This window comes from Salminus brasiliensis, chromosome 8, assembly GCF_030463535.1.
Source record: "Salminus brasiliensis chromosome 8, fSalBra1.hap2, whole genome shotgun sequence".
Classification (NCBI taxonomy): Eukaryota; Metazoa; Chordata; class Actinopteri; order Characiformes; family Bryconidae; genus Salminus; species Salminus brasiliensis.
This window is the reverse complement of record NC_132885.1, coordinates 6,075,691-6,095,160: the sequence shown is the minus strand read 5'-3', so window position 1 is coordinate 6,095,160 and position 19,470 is coordinate 6,075,691. Positions and strand designations below refer to the sequence as shown.

The 19,470-nt window shown below is 43.4% G+C and overlaps 1 protein-coding gene across 3 annotated transcripts in view; it reads left to right on the top strand.

Annotated features, from left to right (window-relative positions):
- LOC140560842 (receptor tyrosine-protein kinase erbB-4-like) overlaps nt 1-19,470 on the top strand; it is a 504,706-nt gene that overhangs the window by 210,661 nt on the left and 274,575 nt on the right. For all 3 annotated transcript variants that reach the window (XM_072685446.1, XM_072685445.1, XM_072685443.1), the window contains exon 2: nt 19,227-19,378. In XM_072685446.1, coding sequence (XP_072541547.1) covers nt 19,227-19,378 — 152 coding nt within the window. The remainder of the gene's footprint in view (nt 1-19,226; nt 19,379-19,470) is intronic.

The window sequence follows — 19,470 nt, the reverse complement described above, 5'->3', positions numbered from 1 at the left end:
TATAGATTTGTAATGAGTGAACGTTCTTTAAACCTGTAAAAGGTTCTCACAGTCACACATCTTTACTAAAAACACAGAATCAAACGTGGTTCTTCACAAAGGCAGATGTCCTCACATCCGGAAGTCTTGGTAGATGTGATAATCAGTTACATTAACCGTTCCCTTAACGTCCACCAAAAACACAATCCAGGACTGGAAACTGGATTCGAGGATCAGATTTGAAGACTCGAGTTCCATGGCGTTGTTAAAAGAACCATTTGAAGCACCTTTAGGTTTAAGGGTGTAGGGTGACGTTCTTTCCTGGCCTAGAGATCGAACCCTAGTCTGCTACAAGGAAGGTGGAACTGGTAATACCTACACTGCAACAACCACATTTATGGCACATTGGCTAGAACCATTGCCTTTACTAAAGAACTCTATACTATATTTTGTGATTTCCTGGTCTAACATATCCCCTTCAACCATGAAAGAGATTGTTAATTATCTTATAATTAGATGGATCAGGTGTGTTTGTGAGCAGGGTAAACACTAAATGTGCAGGGCAGGAGGTCTTCCAGGACCAGGGTTGGGAGCCACTAGTGTACATGTTCAATTAACTGAGTGAAATGCTATTTTTCTTGTGAGCAGATGGAATCGGAGGGCTTTTCCTCATTGCTGCTTATTGTATGGCCTGGGGGACTGTGTAAAATACCCATCTTCCTCCACCCACCCAACCCCTAGCTCCCAGCTCTTCATCATGCTGCCAACTCTCCTGCCTAATTTATATATTGTATTACAACTGGAATTTGTTTTCTGCATTAATGAGAGTATAGATTACGGACGTGTCCACGTTCCGCTGCGTATCCTCCGATGATTGCACTGGCTGTGTTGTATTTGTATATCTTTTCACATGCCAGCACTGGGTTATTTACAGTCTTCTGCTCAGCATTAAAGCAAATTAGTATAGAATTTAAACAGTAAGACAGTAAGAATGTGCTGTGATGCCCTACGGCTTCGGTAAGGGGCCCTGTCTGCTTTGAGTTGATGGAGGTTGTTGAGGGACGGATGCAATCACACTTTCATTAGGATGTCTGTGTGTGTGGCCCTCCACCAATCTGCCATGATGTCTCTCAGACATAATAAACCTGCTCCCTCAACATGGAACAGGGCTTTTAGACAGCTTGTGATGTCTAATAGATGATATCAGCCTGGTTTGTGGCCTCTTGTGGGAATATGTGGGACAGGAATGGCAATCTGCGGATTCTCTTCTTAAGGATTCCAGACCCCAGAACGGAGAGGAACCGAGCTATGTAGGTGTTTGGTTTTGGGGGTAAATATCTCATGAACCTCACCTGCAGATGTCAAGCGTCTTGGAAAATGATAGAGCTGTCAGTGGTTCTGTTTTCTGTAGAAGCGCACTGAGCTCTTATTCTTGGTTCTGGAGAGTTTTACAGCATGGAGAAATAGTTTTATTATGGGCTGTAATGATATTTACACATAACTGAGTGAAAATGGAGCGATTGTGTGTCCATGTTGTGCACCTGTGACGAATGGTCCAGCTGACAGGGTGCAGTGAGTTCCTCTGACAGAGAGGCAGAAATCGAGAAATAAATTGACTGTGTGGGTGATGTCACGTAAATGGTGGAGAAATCGGTAGGGGTGGAGATGAGTAAATATGAGAAATGGGACATGGGCAGAGGGGGAAAGAGCGGAGAGTCAGGTGGAAGAGTGAGTGAATGAGCGAGTGAGATAAAAGAGAGAGGAAGAGAGAAGTAAAGTAAAGTGAGAAGGAGAAAGCAAGGATGAGAGAAGGATTGAGAGAGAATGAAGGAAAATAGAGCTGGTCGAAGACAGTGAGAGATTGAGAGAGAGAGAGAGACAGAGTAAAATAAGGCTCGGAAACGAGAGAGAGAGGAGAATGAGAGAGTGACAGAGAGAGAGAGATGGGGAAGAAAGGTCAAGAGTGAGCCAGAAAACAGAGATCAAGAACTGGAGAGGGTGATAGAGAGCTCAGGAACCAGCGAGGTCATACAGAGAGAGAGAGAGAGAGAGAGAGAGAGAGAGAGAGAGAGGGAAAGGTCAAGAGTGAGTAAGAAGACAGATTGAGAGCAAGATAAATTAAGAATGAGCAAGGAGAGAGACAGCGAGAGAAAGTGAGAGCAAGAGAGAAAGTGAGGGAGAGAGACCACACTTTTCTGACTCTGAAATGCCAGTACACCGTGGCAGAGTACCTGAACACAGTGACTGACCCGAAGGTCCAGACTCAGTCAGCACAGCCTGGCTATAGAGCCTGGCAGACACAAGAGATCCTGGGTTCCTCAGGAGAAGAGAACATGCCAGCAGTGCCAACTCAACAGAATAGAGACAGAGCTGCCCTTTCTGACAGAATGCCCCAAATACGTAGAGACGTGCCAGCAATCCTACACCCAAATCAGCCGCAGATACCCCAAACTCCTCAGCCTCTCCGACCCAGAGAAACTGCCCTATCTGCTAGGAGAGCGTAGAGAGTGCTGCTCACTCGCAGCTCAGTACACCCTCAGAGAGACAGTCTGTTCACCTTTCACCACTTTCCTGTAACCTGTAACCTGTAGCTTTGGCAATACAAATGTAGCTCTATTTGTCATGCCAATAAAGCCCACTGAATTGAATTGAATAGAAATGGAAAGAGCTCAGGAACGAGAGAGAGAGAGGAGGGTTAAAGAGAGATAGAATGAGTGAGAAAGAGAAAGAAATTGAGAGCGAGAGAGAGAAATCAAAATAGCGGGAGAGCAAGAGAAAGAGAGAGCCAGAGAGGGAGGGGGGTGAGCATAGCGGTCTGTCCTTTTGTATAGTCTGGGCAGTGCGTGAGGAAGACGGATGAAGGGGAGAGTGAGTGGAGCAGCAGGTGAAGGCTGAGCAGTGATGGATTACTGCCACCTCTCTCACCTGTTAGACTTTACCCACAGCGATGGCAGCACAAGCACTGCACATCACAGAGAGACGGTTTGGAGCTTCTTTCACCGCCGTGCAGACGAATAAAGCTACACAGCAAAGAGATGAGGACACGCGGGAAGCTCTGCTGTTGTAGACGAGTGTAATTCAGGGTGACAATGACATGCGCTTACACCTGCTATAATCCTGCAGCAATTTATTCACAAGCGTAAGCTCGAGTTATTCCTTAGAAAGGGCTGCATTCTGCCTGGGTGTGTTTCAACATGCAGGAGGCCTCCAGTTAAAGGGATATTTCTGAGGGAAATCTGTTGTACAGCATTTTATCCTTTTACCCTTTACTGCTTGTCTGGCTACAATGGCACCTATCAGTCAAGAGGTGGATGTGTTAGGCAGCAAGTGAACGATCAGTTCTTGGAAGTCGTACTAAGATAATTTGACAAAAGCTAAATTGCTCTGGTAAATGGCTAGACGACTGGGTCAGAGCATCTTCAAAACACCAGACAGGGTGATTGACACCTGAAGCTCATTAATACGATTCATGGAGGCTTTACTTCACAACTTACAGGACTTACAGGATCTGCTTACAGGATCTGCTGCTGACATATTGGAGCCAGATACTACAGGACATCTTTCGAGGTTCTGTGGTGTCCTTGCCTCGAATGGGCAGATCTGTTGTGGCACAAAGCAAGACCTACTCAATATTGGCACTAATGTTAAGGTTGATCAGTGTAAAGTTGAGTGTATGAGTGAGGTACTCCTGCCTGGAGCATGTATGGCATGTTTATGTTGGCTACAGTATTTGGACAAAAATATTGAGACGCCTGCTCATTCATTGTTGCTTCTGAAATCAAGGCTGTTAAAGATGTATCATGCTTTTGTTGGAGTTATTGTTCCAGGAAAGGCCTTTTGGAGCATTGCTGTGAGTGCATTCAGTGACAAGAGCCTTAGTGAGGTCAGGATGTTGGATGATCACCACCCACCTCATCCCCAACTCTCCAGCTCATCCCAAAACTATTGAATAGAGCACCAACGATCCTTCCAGAGAACGCAGCTCCACTGTTCCACAGCTTTACATTTACATTTTTGTCCCAGAGAAAAATATGCAAGCTATGTTTTTGTGAATAGCTTTAGCAGTGGCAGTTGAAGTGGGCTGCTCCAAATAGGTACTGAAGGGCCATTTATTCCTCACTCCACACCATCACCTTTTTTACCCAGGGTGCCCTTCACCTGGTTCACCCCAGCATGCGCCATTCGCCTCCTATTTTCACTTTCTCCACTGCGGAACGTTTCCCTTTTGCACGAACTCGGGTGATTCCTGTGGAATAAAAGGGGAAAAAAAATGATCCAAAGTCCTTTCCTCTTCCTGCGACGGCGGGTGCAGTGGGGGGCTGGGCGAGGTGGAGGTAATTGATGACGACTGTTTGAGGATGAGATTAAGATTCATAGCAGAGGCCGAGTGGAGGGACACGGCGGCTTGCAGCATGAAGGATACGCCGCTATACTCTGACCACACGCGCCATGTAATTGATGACAGGGGGCGCCGGTGCTGGAAATGTGCTGTAAAAGCTATCAGGGAAAATTTCAGTTACACCTGGATGATGCCTGAGTGCAGACAGAGACGCAGCCCTCACGGAAACAAAGAGAGAGAGAGAGATGATAAATCTCTTAGAATCTGAGAGAGAAAGGGTAAGAGAGAGAGAGAGAAAGAGTAATAGCTCTGAGATTGAGGAGGGAATAGAGAAAGTTCGAGCAGAAGGATGAGAATGCTTTGCGGTCGTTTATCCGGCATCGGCCTCCTGTAAAATTTCCAGCCTGTTCAAAGGAATGTTACACAGGAAATGTAAATAAAAGGTTCTGAAATGACCTGTTTTGGGGGTGACATGGTGGTGCCACAGGTCGATTTAGGGTCATTCATCTTCAGGGGCATGGGGTTGTGGGTTTGATCCTTACCTCCATCCTGATCTCTGTCTGTGAGGGGTTTGATGGCTTCCTGGTAGGTGGTAGGTGAATTGACCATTCTCAGTTGTCCACTGCAGAGTACCACACACACACACACACACACACACACACACACATTCACACACATTCACTCACACACTCACACCAAGTGGTCAACTGAGAATGGTCAATTCACCTACCATGTTAGGAAAGCCGTCAAACCCCTCACCTCCATCCTGATCTCTGTCTGTGAGGGGTTTGATGGCTTTCCTAACAAGGTAGGTGAATTGACCATTCTCAGTTGACCACTAGGTGTGAGTGTGTCAGTGAATATGTGTGTGTGTGTGTGTGTGTGTGTGTGTGTGTGTGTGTGTGTGTGGCGCAATGGACTGGCGCCCTGTCCATTGTATTGACTGCTTTGTGCCCAGTCATTCCGGATAGTCTCTGAACCCACCATAACTCTAATAACCATAATGTTGTCTGAAGCTTTTTATTTTCATTGGACAAAAATATTGGGACACCTGCTTCTTCATCGTTGCTTCTGAAAGCAAGGGTATTATTTTATCCTAACTGTCTCTACTGCCTAGGAAAAGCCTGTAGTTCCAGGGCAGAACTAATGAAGCAAACCTCACACACCAAACATATACACACTCTTATAGTTGCTTCAAATGGTTTCTTGTATGATTCTGTAGAAGAACCTTCTTTGGTTCTATTAAAAAAAACATATTTGAAATGTAAGTGTATGACCTGATATCTATGAGCCCATAGAAGCTGAAAGACCGAAGCGCAGCAACTTAATGCTGTAGGGTTTCGTGAAGGGTGCATTGAGAGTGTGTACCGTGTAAACTCTCGTATTTATTTATTTATTTTTTCTATTAACACATGACATGGATTTATGACCATAGCTACACCCCAAAAATGGAATTTTAGCCTCTGTGGACTGCGGTGGAGGAAAGTGTGGTGTCAGCACGTGGGCTCGTCCTTGCTCTGCAGCTGAAATCGTGGTCGTGTATCCGGAGTCCCAGCCTGTGTTTCCCCTCGCAGAGGACACTCCTGAAGAGAAGTGCTCTTTCGGCGCGGCCCAGCTGGCTGGCTTTAACACAGAAAGGATGCTATCTCCCTGTGGCACGCAGAGAGAGAGAGAGCTCAGCCGCTCCTTAAACCTCTCCAGAGAGGGGGCTTACCCCACCAAACACAATCGTGTGAGCTACATAATCTCGACAACTCACTCCTTCTCTAAGCCTGCCGTAGGTGGCATGGCAGTGAGGCTATGTGGGGACATGGGGGATGTGGCAGACCTCTGGTTGTCTGATCTGAGCTTCATCCATTCAGTATCACACCATCCACTTTGTTGGGGACTTGTTCCTTGTGCCTTAAGGATGTGAGGCTTTTATGAATTCCACTTAATTTCTTAGTGTGACATATTTTGACACGGATTCATCAGCAACAGTATGCATGACAGATTGCAGTACACTACAGGAAGCATAGGGGGCAATATGACATATTTTGCTTGGCTGATGCAAAAGAGTAAGAAGCAAAGAGCAACTGTTGGAGGTATAGTCTTCAGATTGGGTCAATTAATAAGTCAAAACATAATCAAAAGGCAAATTAATTATAGAAATAGTAATTGGTTGCAGATCTTATACAGTTCTGTACTACAGCTCTTTAATGGTCTTTAAAGGTCTTTCCCATTACATAACGCCAGTGTTAGTACCAGTGTTGAAAGAATGAAGACTAGCCCAGGACACCCATCAGCACATCTACCTTCAAAGCAAATTAGCACTGGAGGATAATGCTAACTGCCACTTCACTGGAGGATAATGCTAACTGCCAATTGTCTTACATCATCCAGCAGACTTCCACATTTGCTAAGTGATGGCTGATGGCATTGCCAGTGATGAAACTTTTAGGGTCAACACTTGACCATTGACAGTTGAACTACTCGGGAAGCCCATCTAATTACACTAATTAAACTGGTTTCTGAGTGTAAAACACAGAGAAAACAAAGTATACCAGCTAGCATCTGGCATATTCAGACTGTTTACTTTCCTGCCACATCTTAAATGCCATCATACAGTGGCTGGATTCTTCTTCTCCAGACATTTCCCAACACAACATTTCCACAAGCTTCCAGTGGGGTTTTAATCAGCTGATTGTATTGCCATGAAATCACCTGGAATCACCTGAAGCTCCTCCCTCCTCAACCCGTCTAGCATCGTCTTGTTGGCCAATCAGGTAATTTTCTGAGGTTCTCCACCAAAAAAAGAAGAGATAGATCCTTCCAAACACACCCAACACAGCTGCTAAACGTCAGTGCATGACAATATGAACATCTGAGCAATCCATTTTGACAGCCACTGTTGTTTGATTGACAATTTTTATTGAATTAAAGAGCTGCTAGAAAAGTCAGACATGCCACAATTAATTGCCTTAAATCCAAGCAAGCTCCGTTTCTATAGCGTAATAAACGGGGAGAGATTGTAGCGCGCTAAGTCTACATTCAGCATGCTCCAGCGAGCCCAGACTGAATGGTTTGGTTACAGTCCCTTTTCTCTTCACTCTGTAAATCCGCCGCAGCTCTGCCGAGATAAACCCGGGGATTATTCCCCTCAGATTCCTTTCAGGGGCGGCTCAGGCGTCTTAGAAGTGAATTTTGTCCTGGAGCGTTGTTCTCTTCTTTCTTTGGGGGTCACTGCGGTGGTCTGGGATTGAGAAGAGGCTGTGTGGGATTGTGGCTAATGAACCGCAAGATGTGGTCCGTGTGGTTTTGATGTGTTGAGAGCGGACTGAATGGTCCAGAACTTGTGATTGGTGTCCACATATATGACTGGACATTGTTAGATACACAGAGAAGCATAAAGACAGAGCAGTGTGGCTACTTTCACTGCCAGGGTCAAGGTGCTGGCCTGTGTCCACATTGATTATATGAACACTCAGTCAGGAAGAGTGGACAGAAGGACTATCTAGGACTGTTTGTAAAACATTTGGCTTGTAAAACCTGCCTGTTTATTGGTGGCCTCAGAGCAAGGATACCAAAAACATCTCCTTGCTCCTTTAAAGCCTGATTTGGCTTTTATTACTGATAATAACTGGAGCTATGTTGCCCTGTATTGAGCTGTGTTGGTGTATTGAGCTGTGTTTGCCTGTAGTATGTACTGTAGTATTGTCCTATGTACTGTATATGTAAACAGACTTATATGCATGCAATGAACCTCAGTTCTGATTGGCTGCCCTACATTGTGCCTTCAAACCGCTGTCTGATCTGAAAGGTATTGACTACTACAGCCTTCTGCAAACGTTTGTGCGCCCCTGGTCAAATTATATGGGTTATTAAGTTCCTCTTTTGAAGTTTAATCACTGGTTGGTAGCTTATTTTAACGTATGTCAATATTACTGAACAGTTCACAGCGGATACTGATTAATCCACTGTATATTCGGAATAATTCGTAGTAGATTCTGAAAAAAATATATATTGGAAACTGAATCATTTCTAATGGAAATGATTATAAGGGATACTTAATAATTCACAGTAGATTCTGAATATTTAAAAATGTTTTTTGAATAATTCAGTTTAATTTTAATATAAATTATTTAAAATTCCTGAATAATATTGGAAAATGAATAATTCATAATAAACACTAGTGACAAAAGTGGTAATTCATAATAGATACCAACTAATTCCATTATTTAAAATTCTTGAATAGTAGTAGAAGAAGTAGTAGTAATAGTAGTAGAAACTTTAAAATCCATAATGGGTAGTAATAAATTCATAGTAGACACTGAACAGTGCATAGTGTAGACTATGGGAATTTTCCCACTGCGGGACTAATAAAGGACTATCTTATCTTATCTATATTAATTAACAAAAACCTTAATACAGCATGTACAAAAATAAAATGTGTGTAATATGTGGATGTGCTATTGATATTATGCCTTTATTTCTTTTATTTCCAATATGTGGAATTCACATTAAAATGATTCAAATTAATACGATAAAATGTGCAGATTAAAATAGCATAATTAAATTTGATTCCTATTTCCCATTCCCACTTAGCCAGTCCATTTGCAATGGATTTCTCATTTTACCCTCCTCCCCATTTACTATCCCAGGTACTCAGCAGCACCGTCCGCAGTAACAACACTCTTTACCACTTCAGCATGAACTCCTGTAAGTGCTGTAAGGTGAATGAGTGCTGTGAAATGCGTTTATGGTCGTGACACCACAATCATGACATTTTCAATGATTTGACAGGCTTTATTTGTAGTAATTGCAGTATTTAAGTATGTATGAATGTGTAAACAGCAGATCATTTAAAAACAACTGATCATTTAACTGGTCAGAGTCTGATCCCTTCCATAATGTCTAAAACTGCCCTGGCACTGAAACCCTGTTGGCGTGAACGTATGGCCAGCTATATATCCAGTATGGCGCTGGCCACTGGCAGCATGTTCCTTATGCTAATGTTAGCCTGCACCATATGGAGTGGGCAGGGTGGTGGCGGGGGTGTGAGGAGAGGTTTTAGAGGGCATGGCCACTGCACCGTGGCATTGACACATAAAGATGTAATCAGAGCTGTTATTATTACTGTTTAGCCCCTCACCAGATGGCTTTTAATCACCAGAGAGGTGCAGTAATCAGGACATTTCTGTACACAGATATCGCTAATGCCCTGTAACAGAGCTGAGGGCATATGAACCAAATCCTCTGTCTCACTCCCATATGCACAGTTCTCCCTAGCTTGAACGCATGTGCTGGATAGACCAAACCTGTCTATAGGTCCAAAAGTTTGTGGACACCCCTCTTTGCACATCTCCCATGAGATAGGGAGGTGCTGTACTTTGATATCAACTGTGGCGAGAGCTATTCTGGGACTGTTGGACTCTTTCTAAAGGCCTCAGAGAACTCTTTGGATCTGGCCATGGTGATCTTCTTCACCACTCACTTCAACCATCAATCAAGAGCAGACCAGACTAAACGTCTAAGCTCTAACAAGACAGGCTCCTCCAGAATCTTCTGTAAGCATGCTTTAATCATCGGCAGCTGATGTTCTGCACCAGGACCAGAACTATCTATTTTATAATATGGAGCTGGTCCCCTTTTGCAGCTCTAACAGCAATAGCAGGTCTGGAGCTTTGCTGCAGTTATTGAGTCAGTTGGAGGCTTTTCTGCACTCTGCTCTCAGCTCAGCACTCGGCCCTGACCCCGCTCTGTAACTTTACGTGGTCTGACAGACACTCGGTGGACACTGAGCTGCTCTCTGTGAGCTGTTCCTCCTAAACACTTCCACTGTTCAATAATAACACCACTCACAGCTGATGGAGGAAGATCTAGGAGGGAGGACATTTCACCAGCTGACTTGTTGTTGTTGGTGCAGCGGTGTCTCCTATTACATACAGAACCACGCTGGAGTTCAGTGAGCTCTTCAGAACCTCCCGTTCTTTCACTGATGTTTGTAAGAAAGGCAGACTGCAGGACTAGGGGCTTGATTTTATACACTTGTGGGAAAGGGACTGAATCAAACACCTGAATTCTCAAATTAAAAGGTGGTATGTCCCAATACTTTTTTTTTTTTAATTTAGATTTTTTTTTAGATTTCTTATAGTGTCCTTACAGTGAATTGCAGAGTGTCTGACGGGTGTGAGTCCATTAGTTGTAGGTGTGAAGTGTGAGTACAGACCACATGATCAGTGCACTATGCAGCTGCTGCCTGAGATAAACCCTGCGGACCCTCATTCTGGTAAGCAGTGCATTGTCCTGACTCAGTCCATCACCCACTTCAGCTTCGACACTGCTCACGTCCTCCAAGCGGAAGTGCCGGCAGTGTTTACTTGCGTGAGTGACATTTGCAACTTTATTTAATTTGGTGAGTCACTAGCTATTGGCATGACCTTTTCCGCCATCGCTGCTGGTCCAGCAGGCCCACGAGACTCCAAGCCCAGCTTTATCGGCGTTCAATAAAACCAGCACGCTTCATTGATGAAGCCATTTTGCGCAGTGTGTTATGAATCGAATTTGCCTAATAGAGGGCCGCGGCGGCTGAGTGTTTAATTCCACTGGGCATATTTATAGAATTAAAAAAAATCTGATTGAAATGGAGGAGAATGTGGAGGGTGTTTGTGCCATTTCTCAATAATTAATGCGTCAGAACGTGATTAGAAACTCAGGAGAGAAGAGAACGAGGGCAGCTCTGTTTTTATACGTGATATTTACAGTCCAGAAGCAGTGCAGAGCTTTAAGGCATAAAAATCCAGCTCACGGTCAGCGTGAGACTCTCGGACTCGGTTTCCCGTGGCCTGCTTGTTTATGAGCGTTCAGCAGAACTCAGAGGATGGGAAACGGTGGAATGATGGAGGCCATTCTTCTTGACGGAAGGTGGAGAAAAATGGCTTTGCCATTATCTTTAGATTGGAAGTGGGGCCGGTGTGCTGTCCTACCATGTCAAGGTGAATAAGCTTTGCAGAGTACTCTCTCTCTCTCTTGCTCTATCACTCTCTCTCTCGCACGCTCTCGCGCTATCCTGCTCTTTTTTTGTCTCACTCTCACTTTTTCACTCTATCATGCTCTCGCTCATTCTTTCTCGCGCTTTCTCCTCAGCTCTTTATCTTTGTCTCTCCCTCTCAATCTTTTACTCTCTCACACTCTCTCTCTCTCTCTCTCTCTCTCTCTCTCTCTCTCACTGTTAACTCTCTCGCCCTCATGCTCTCTATCTCTCTTGGTCTCTCTCTATCCCTCTCAGTCACTCTCCCCCTCTCGCTCTGTCTTGGCCTCTCGCTTTATCTCTATTTCGCTCTATCTTTCTCGGACTCTCTCTCACTTTCTCATGCTCTCTCTCTCTCTCTCTCTCTCTCTCTCTCTCTCTCTCTCTCTCTCCTGTCTTTCACTCTCTCTCTTCTATCTCTCTCTCTCCTGCTCTATATCACCCTAATTCTCTCTCTCTCCTGTTTTTCACTCTTTCTCTTTTCTCTCTCTCTCTCTCTCTCTCTCTCTCTCTCTCTCTCTCTCGCTCTCTCTCTCCTGTCTTTCACTCTCTCTCTTCTCTCTCTCTCTCTCTCTCTCTCTCTCTCTCTCTCCTGACTTTCACTCTCTCTCTTTTCTCTCTCTCTCTCTCTCTCTCTCTCTCTCTCTCTCTCTCACTCTTTCTCTTTAGCCCTTTATCTTTGTCTCTCTCTCATACTTTCTCGCTCTCTCACACTGTTAACTCTTTCGCCCTCATTCTCTCTATTTCTGTCTTTCTCTCTCCTTCTCGCTGTCATAGTCTCTCCCCCTCTCTCTCTCTCTCTCTCTCTCGGTTGCTCTCTCATGTTGTCTCTTACTCTCACTCCCCCCTCTCTCTGTCTCTCTTTCTTGCTGTATCACTCTCTCTGTCTCTCACTCTCTCTCTCCGGAGTGTGTCGTTGTCCAGGCAGTGAGGGGCATCTTAGCTCTAGTGCTCCAGCCTGGATTCTCACAACTCTGACTGATAGGAGGTGGGAGAAGGGCTGGGACTCTGGGGTATGGTGGGGCAGGTTTGTTTGTGGTGGGCACAGAAGGACAGGACAGGAGTGATTTCTTTGATTAAGGCAGAACAACTGAGAGGGGAATGGAACAGACTCTGACTGTAAAGAAAAATAATCCTCCAGAACAAAAGGAGGAATCAGTCACTGACAGCCGGGCATTTCCATAATAACCGCCTGCCTTGTTAGATGACTGAGTGCTGTTTACTGTTGTTCATTATATTTATTTGATAAATAAACACACAAATCCTTCCAAATATCCCTGTGTGAGTTTAAGAGTGAGAAAACTCATCTCACTTTAATACGCAGTGATTCTTCTACTCCCGTTTCATTCTTTACATAAGAGTTGATCTCTTCATTGTAGTAGTAGTATTACAACTACCAGTGCTGCTACTACTGTTATTACTACTACTGTTATTACTACTACTGTTATTATTACTACTGTTATTACTACTACTGTTATTATTACTACTGTTATTACTACTACTGATATTATTACTACTACTGTTATTACTACTACTACTGTTATTACTACTACTGTTATTATTACTATTACTGTTATTACTACTACTACTGTTATTACTACTACTGTTATTATTACTACTACTGTTATTACTACTACTGTTATTATTACTACTGTTATTACTACTACTGATATTATTACTACTACTGTTATTACTACTACTACTGTTATTACTACTACTGTTATTACTACTATTACTGTTATTACTACTACTACTGTTATTACTACTACTGTTATTATTACTACTACTGTTATTACTACTACTGTTATTACTACTACTACTGTTATTACTACTGCGTTTACGACTACTGCTTACTGCATTTTCAACTGGGACTACTTATACTACCACTATTTCTACTACAATATAGCTACTACTACTACTGCTGCTACAGCTACTACTATTACTACTCCTATCACTACTATTACTACTACTACTACTGCTGCTACTACTACTGTGTTTACTACTTCAACTGGGACTACTTATACTACCACTATTTCTACTACAATATAGCTTCTACTACTACTACTACTATTGCTACTGCTACTACTATTACTACTACTACCACTACTATTACTACTACTACTACTACTACTACTACTGCTACTACTACTACTACTACTACTACTACTATTGCTACTACTACTACTGTTGCTACTACTACTTTTACTACTATTGCTACTACTACTACTCCCACTACTACTATTGCTACTGCCAGTACTACTACTACTACTACTACTACTACTATTGCTACTGCTACTACTGTTGCTACTACTACTTTTACTACTATTGCTACTACTGCTACTGCTGCTACTACTACTACTGCTGCTACTACTACTACTGCTACTACTACTACTACTACTACTACTAATAATAATAATAATAATAATAATACTGCTACAACTACAATTGCTGATAATATCCCTGCTACTACTACTGCTGCTGCTGCTATTTCTAATGCTGCTTCTATACTACTGCTGTTGCTACTGCTGCTGCTGCTAGCATATAGTAGTAGTGTTTCTATCTTTTATTAGTAGTATGTTTAGTAAGTCAGCACTTGAGGATCTAAATATCTGATTTAGAACATGGCCATCATTTTCCTGTAGCTGCTCTCACTCTCTTCGAGAGCTTTAATAGGAAAAAAATTAGCAGTAAGGAGCTCCGTGTCAAAAGAGATTTTCTTATCCGGACTCGACACAGAGTTTCATCCGGGATCTTTGGCTCGACTCTGAAGTTTTGGCTTGTGTGGGATTTCAACAGAGAAACGCTCCGATTCGCTAATGAAGTGATTAATGCCTTCACCACATACTGTGTATTGAAAGCTCCACTTTGTCTAACATCCGCACACACACACACACACACACACACACACACACACACACACACACACACTTTTTTCTTCTCTTCTTTCCATCTTTTTACCCGAGGCTCATAATCTTCTCTTTAATTAAATGTAATAAAAAATTCTGATTTGTGATTCGTTGCCCCAATCCATAATTTCTGCAATGAAAAACCACAGGAGAAAATAAGAGGAATAGAAACCCCAGACAATGAGGAGAATAAGAGACTCCAAATAAAGACATCAGTGCTACTGTGGCATCTCCGGGTCCGGGTCTGCAGCAGTGTTGAATATGCAGCTCTCACCCTGGTACAGCTCATCTGTCCTGGATTAAAGCAACAGTGTGTAGCATTTCTACCTTAAAATAGCAGCTTCAGAATTATGCTGAGGGTTAACGGTGCCTCTGTCATTCCACATTCTTCTTTACCTACTGTTGTGTACCCTCCTCCTGTTAGAGGGAGTTTATGGGAGAATGTCAGTTTGGGTAATTGGCTTTCCATATTGAGTAGAAAATGATAAATAAAATAAAATTAGAAATAAATGATTAGCTAGGAATTTTACTCATAGATTTCTGTGAAGTATTGCTTAGAATATCTCAAGACAGATAAGGCAGACACATTAATAAAACCCATAAACTCAGTTAGACCAACGTGGTACAGAACGTTTCTTAGACATTGTCACAGTTGTTGTCATCAAGCTTACATTTCCATTTTAAGACATTTATCAGACGCTCTTCTCCAGAACAACCTACAAAAGTGCTTCACTCAGAAAATACCCTTATCTAGTTTGTAGAGACTGGAATCCAAAAGATCCACGCTACACTGGCTCATTGGTCTAGGGGTATGATTCTCGCTTTAGGTGCGAGAGGTCCCAGGTTCAAATCCCCGACGAGCCCCGTCATGCAAGTCGCTAGACGGCATGTCTTGTTCTTATGGGGCAGTGGTGGCTCAGCGGTTAGAGCATCGGGCTATTGATAACAGGGTTATGGGTTCGATTCCTGGGCTCGGCAAGCTGCCACTGTTGGGCCCTTGAGCAAGGCCCTTTACCCTCTCTGCTGCCCGGGTGCTGGAGTTGGCTGCTCACTGCTCTGGGTGAGTGTGTGTGTACTCACTGCCCCTAGTTCACTAGTGTGTGTGTCAAATACCTGCACTTTACTCTGCTCACTAAGTACTCTCAGAAGAGGAGGGTCTCGGGGAGGGGTTTGGACACCCAGGGGAAGTTCATTCACAGGACAGAAAAAAGCCTAGACGCTCGTCTTCCTGGATCTTAAAGGATGGCGAGTCGAGCCGAGCCGTACATGAAGCTGGAAGGTCTCTTGACCATCGCCATCGCCATTAAGTACGGAGGAGCTGACTGGTCCAGTCCAGTCTTGGCTTTGTAGGCCAGAGCCAGCCGTTTGAATCTGATGTGGTCGGCAGCTACAGGAAGCCAGTGAAGAGAGAACACAGCATTGGAGATACATGGCTGAACTTAGATACGCTGAAGACAACCTGTGCTACCGCATCTGGTATTAGTTGCATAGGAAGACCAGCCAGAAGGGTTGCAGTAGTCAAGTCTTGAAATGACAAGAAACTGAACCAGCACCTGGGTGGTCTTTCTAGAGAGGAACGGTCGAATTCTCATCATAAAATCTGCCCAATCAGTTGTGACTGGTTACCTACATGACTTTTGATTAGACATTTTGGTGCGATGTCAGATACGTCCATCTAAATGCTGAGGAAACCAGGAAACCATATAAACGAGGCCCATAGTTAATTTTGAACCATTTAAGAACTATACTGGCTGATAGTATCAGCTTTAGACCTCTATCGGTCTCAGACTGTGGACATCAGCCTGGCCTTCACAGCTAGCCCACATTTCTCCTGTGTTTTTTGCAGCGTTTTGTTTTTTCTTCTCTTTGCTATCATAGAGGTGGCCTTTATTGGAATGTCTGAATTGTCGGCAGTGTTAATATAAGCACCTCCCCTCCTCCACCCTCACGACTTTCTATCCCACACTTTCCCTGTAATATCAGCGGCGGGGCCCCGAGGGTGCAATAACTGTTTATTACCACTAAGCGAGCTGTATAATACCGCCCGCCCTCTAATGCATGCTAACGCTTATTGAAAACTCCCAGGTCCAACACCTGACCTGTCCACTGTTCCAATTGCCTCCGTTCTGCGTCCTCTGCTGAAATTGTTCGCCTCCTCCAGCATCTTGTAATGTAATAAGAGGTCGGAGGGTGTTGTTTGAACAACAGCTCATTCGTTTCCGTAGAGCCAATCACCTTGAAGATGGATTTTTGTTTGTTTTATATATATATATACTGTTTATTCTCCTCCTCCTGCTCTGTGGAATAATGAAAGGAGAGTAAAAAAATAAATAAATAAAATAAAAGGAATAATGAAAGTCCAAAGGCGGGGCAGAGTGTGGTAATGCTAAAAGGGCACTGAGAGAAAGAGAGAGAGAGAATGAGGTGGAGTGAGAGATCACAATGAATAGGCGATTGAAACAGGCAGGTATAAAAAGCCCTGGCTGCCCAGAGAGAACCGACTGTGTGGTCACTGTGAGAGCGGGGGGCCGAGATGCACTTCCTCCTTCAAAAATGAACAATGAGACAATTTCACAGACAGATCTAAACAGCTGATATAAAAAATTACAGAATTTGAATTGTATACACTATATTGACAAAAGTATTTGGACACCTACTCATTCATTGTTTCTTCTGAAATCATGGGACTTAAAAAGAGCTTCTACTGCTTTTGTTGGAGTAACTGTATCTACTGTCCATTGATGAAGGCTTTCTACTAGATCTTGGAGCATGGCTGTAAGAATTTGATTGCATTCAGCGACAAGAGCGTTAGTGAGGTCAGGATGATGGATCATCACCTCCCCAACTTATCCCAAAAGGATTGAATGGAGCACCATCCATCACTCCACCAGAGAACACAGTTCTTCCACTACTCCTCAGCTCAATGCTGGGGGGCTTTATACCCCTCTAGCCCACGCCTGGCGTTAGGCGTAGAGCCAATCTGCTCCAGAAAGTCCTATTCTATTGGCAGTACTTTGCTACTTCTTGAAGTAAAAGCTGTGTGTGTGCCATCTGTGTCAACAATGGGTGCAACTAAAAGTAGCTGAATGCATTTATTATAAGGGGTGTCCACAAACATTTGGACACATGGTGTATTTTTGCACTAGAGCGATTGGGTTAATGTAGCTACAAAGTAATTGAAATCCATAATTGAAATTCTTTCCATTTATAGAAGGAGAGAGGTAGTAAGGTCTCTCTCTCTCTCTCTCTCTCTCTCTCTCTCTCTCTCTTTCTCTCTCTCTCTCTGTTGTGGTCCTAGAGACGGTGGGAGCAGGAGGCCAGGCTGCTGTTGGCTGTTGTGACAGCGGCTCAGTGAAGCGTGAGGGAGCGTGAGAGGGAGTGTGTGTTAGTGTGTGTGAGAGTGAGTGGGGTGTATTCTCCTGTGCTGTCACACTCTGCTCGGCCGCAGCAGCTGATGCTGCAGATGGCAAATGTCTCAGAGTGCTGAAGAGTGTGTGATGGGTGGAAATGGCCGAGTTTAATTACTTGTCAGGTTAGCTTGACGGTGAAGGCCTACGAGATGAACTGGAACGTTTTCAACCAACCTGTTGTCTGTCCTTAAACTATTAAACTAGGCCTCAACCTACACGTCTCTATCTCTCTCTCCGTGTCTCTCTACCTGTCTCTCTCTCTCTCTCTCTCTCTGTATTGACACTTCAGAATTCTGAATTTTTGCTTAGGTCTGATTTTTCAAACATGACGGTTCAGATTTCTGGGGTTAACCATTCCTAACGTCTAGACATCGGTTTGATGTCAGAAAGACGTTGAACGTCAGACAGATGTTGAATTTTAATTCAAATTGAAGCTTATGCTCCAAGCTCCACTGGGTTGTACAGATGTTGAATTTTGGTTGAAAATTAGTTGCATATTAGTCAAAACCCAACATTAGATTGATGTCAAGCTCCAACGTTGTACAGATGTCACTTTTTTGTTGGAAATCAAAATCATATATCCATCAAAACATCAACCTTGGGTATCTTGCATATTCCTCAAAACCAGCTTCAGGTTGACGTCAATCTCCAACATTGTACAGATGTTGAATTTTGGTTGAAAATTAGTTGCATATTAGTCAAAACCCAACATTGGATTGATGTCAAGCTCCAACATTATAAAGACGTTGATTTTAATTGGAAATCAAAATCACATATCTGTCAAAACATCAACCTTGGGTTGACATCAGGCTCCAATGTTGGACAACATAACATCTAACAACATTAGAATTTTGTCTAGACGTTAACTGTTTGAAGTTTAGAAGATGTTGGGTGTTGGGCACCACACCTCACACCTAAATCTACTTGGCATGTGGCGTTGGAGGATGTTTTGATATTAGACATTGTCCTGGCATAAAATTTTGGTCACCTGGTGTCACAACCTACTCATCCTGACATCAGCATCCATCAATGTTGGTGGCCAGCTATAGTGTTAACATGCATACCTACGTTCTGAAAAGGCCCAGTGATGATCTGTGCACAAACTGAATCCTAAATCATACATGCAATGCACTGCGTACAGAACCCCCAATTTCATGACATACAGTATGTAGTGCCCTAGGTAGGGAGTAGAACACCATTTGAGATCCAGCCTTTTATCTAAGTAGCAGCAAAAGCTGCTCAATAATAGAACAATCTGAATACTGAAGTATAGCACTGCACAGTGAAATACACTCTGACTCTGACTATTCACATAGTGACTAATATAGACATATTAAACGTGTCTCAGATCAGATTTGTATAACCAGATTTATTCTAGGTTATTCCAGTCACGCAAAAAAATGTGAATCTGGCAAATTTCTAAATAATGGGCCAATAGAAATGCTCCAACATGACTTAAGTTAAGGAGGCTTTTTCCTTCTCCTGTAATGTTGCTGTTTTGGAGATACAAGGTTTTTGGCTGCCTTTAAAAAGTTATTCAAGTCTCTCTCTCTCTCTCTCTCTCTCTCTCTCTCTCTCGGCAGTGTGTACTGGAACAGAGAATAAACTGAGCACCCTCTCGGATCTGGAGCAGCAGTATCGAACCCTGAGAAAATACTATGAGAACTGTGAGGTGGTGATGGGGAACCTGGAGATCACCAGCATTGACCGCAGTCGAGACCTCTCCTTCCTCAGGGTAAGAACTACAGCCTGAAATTTTTGTCCAAATCTTACGAGAACCAACTGTGCATGTGGAGCTCAGTTGGCTTCAATGTTTCTTGGTCTCAA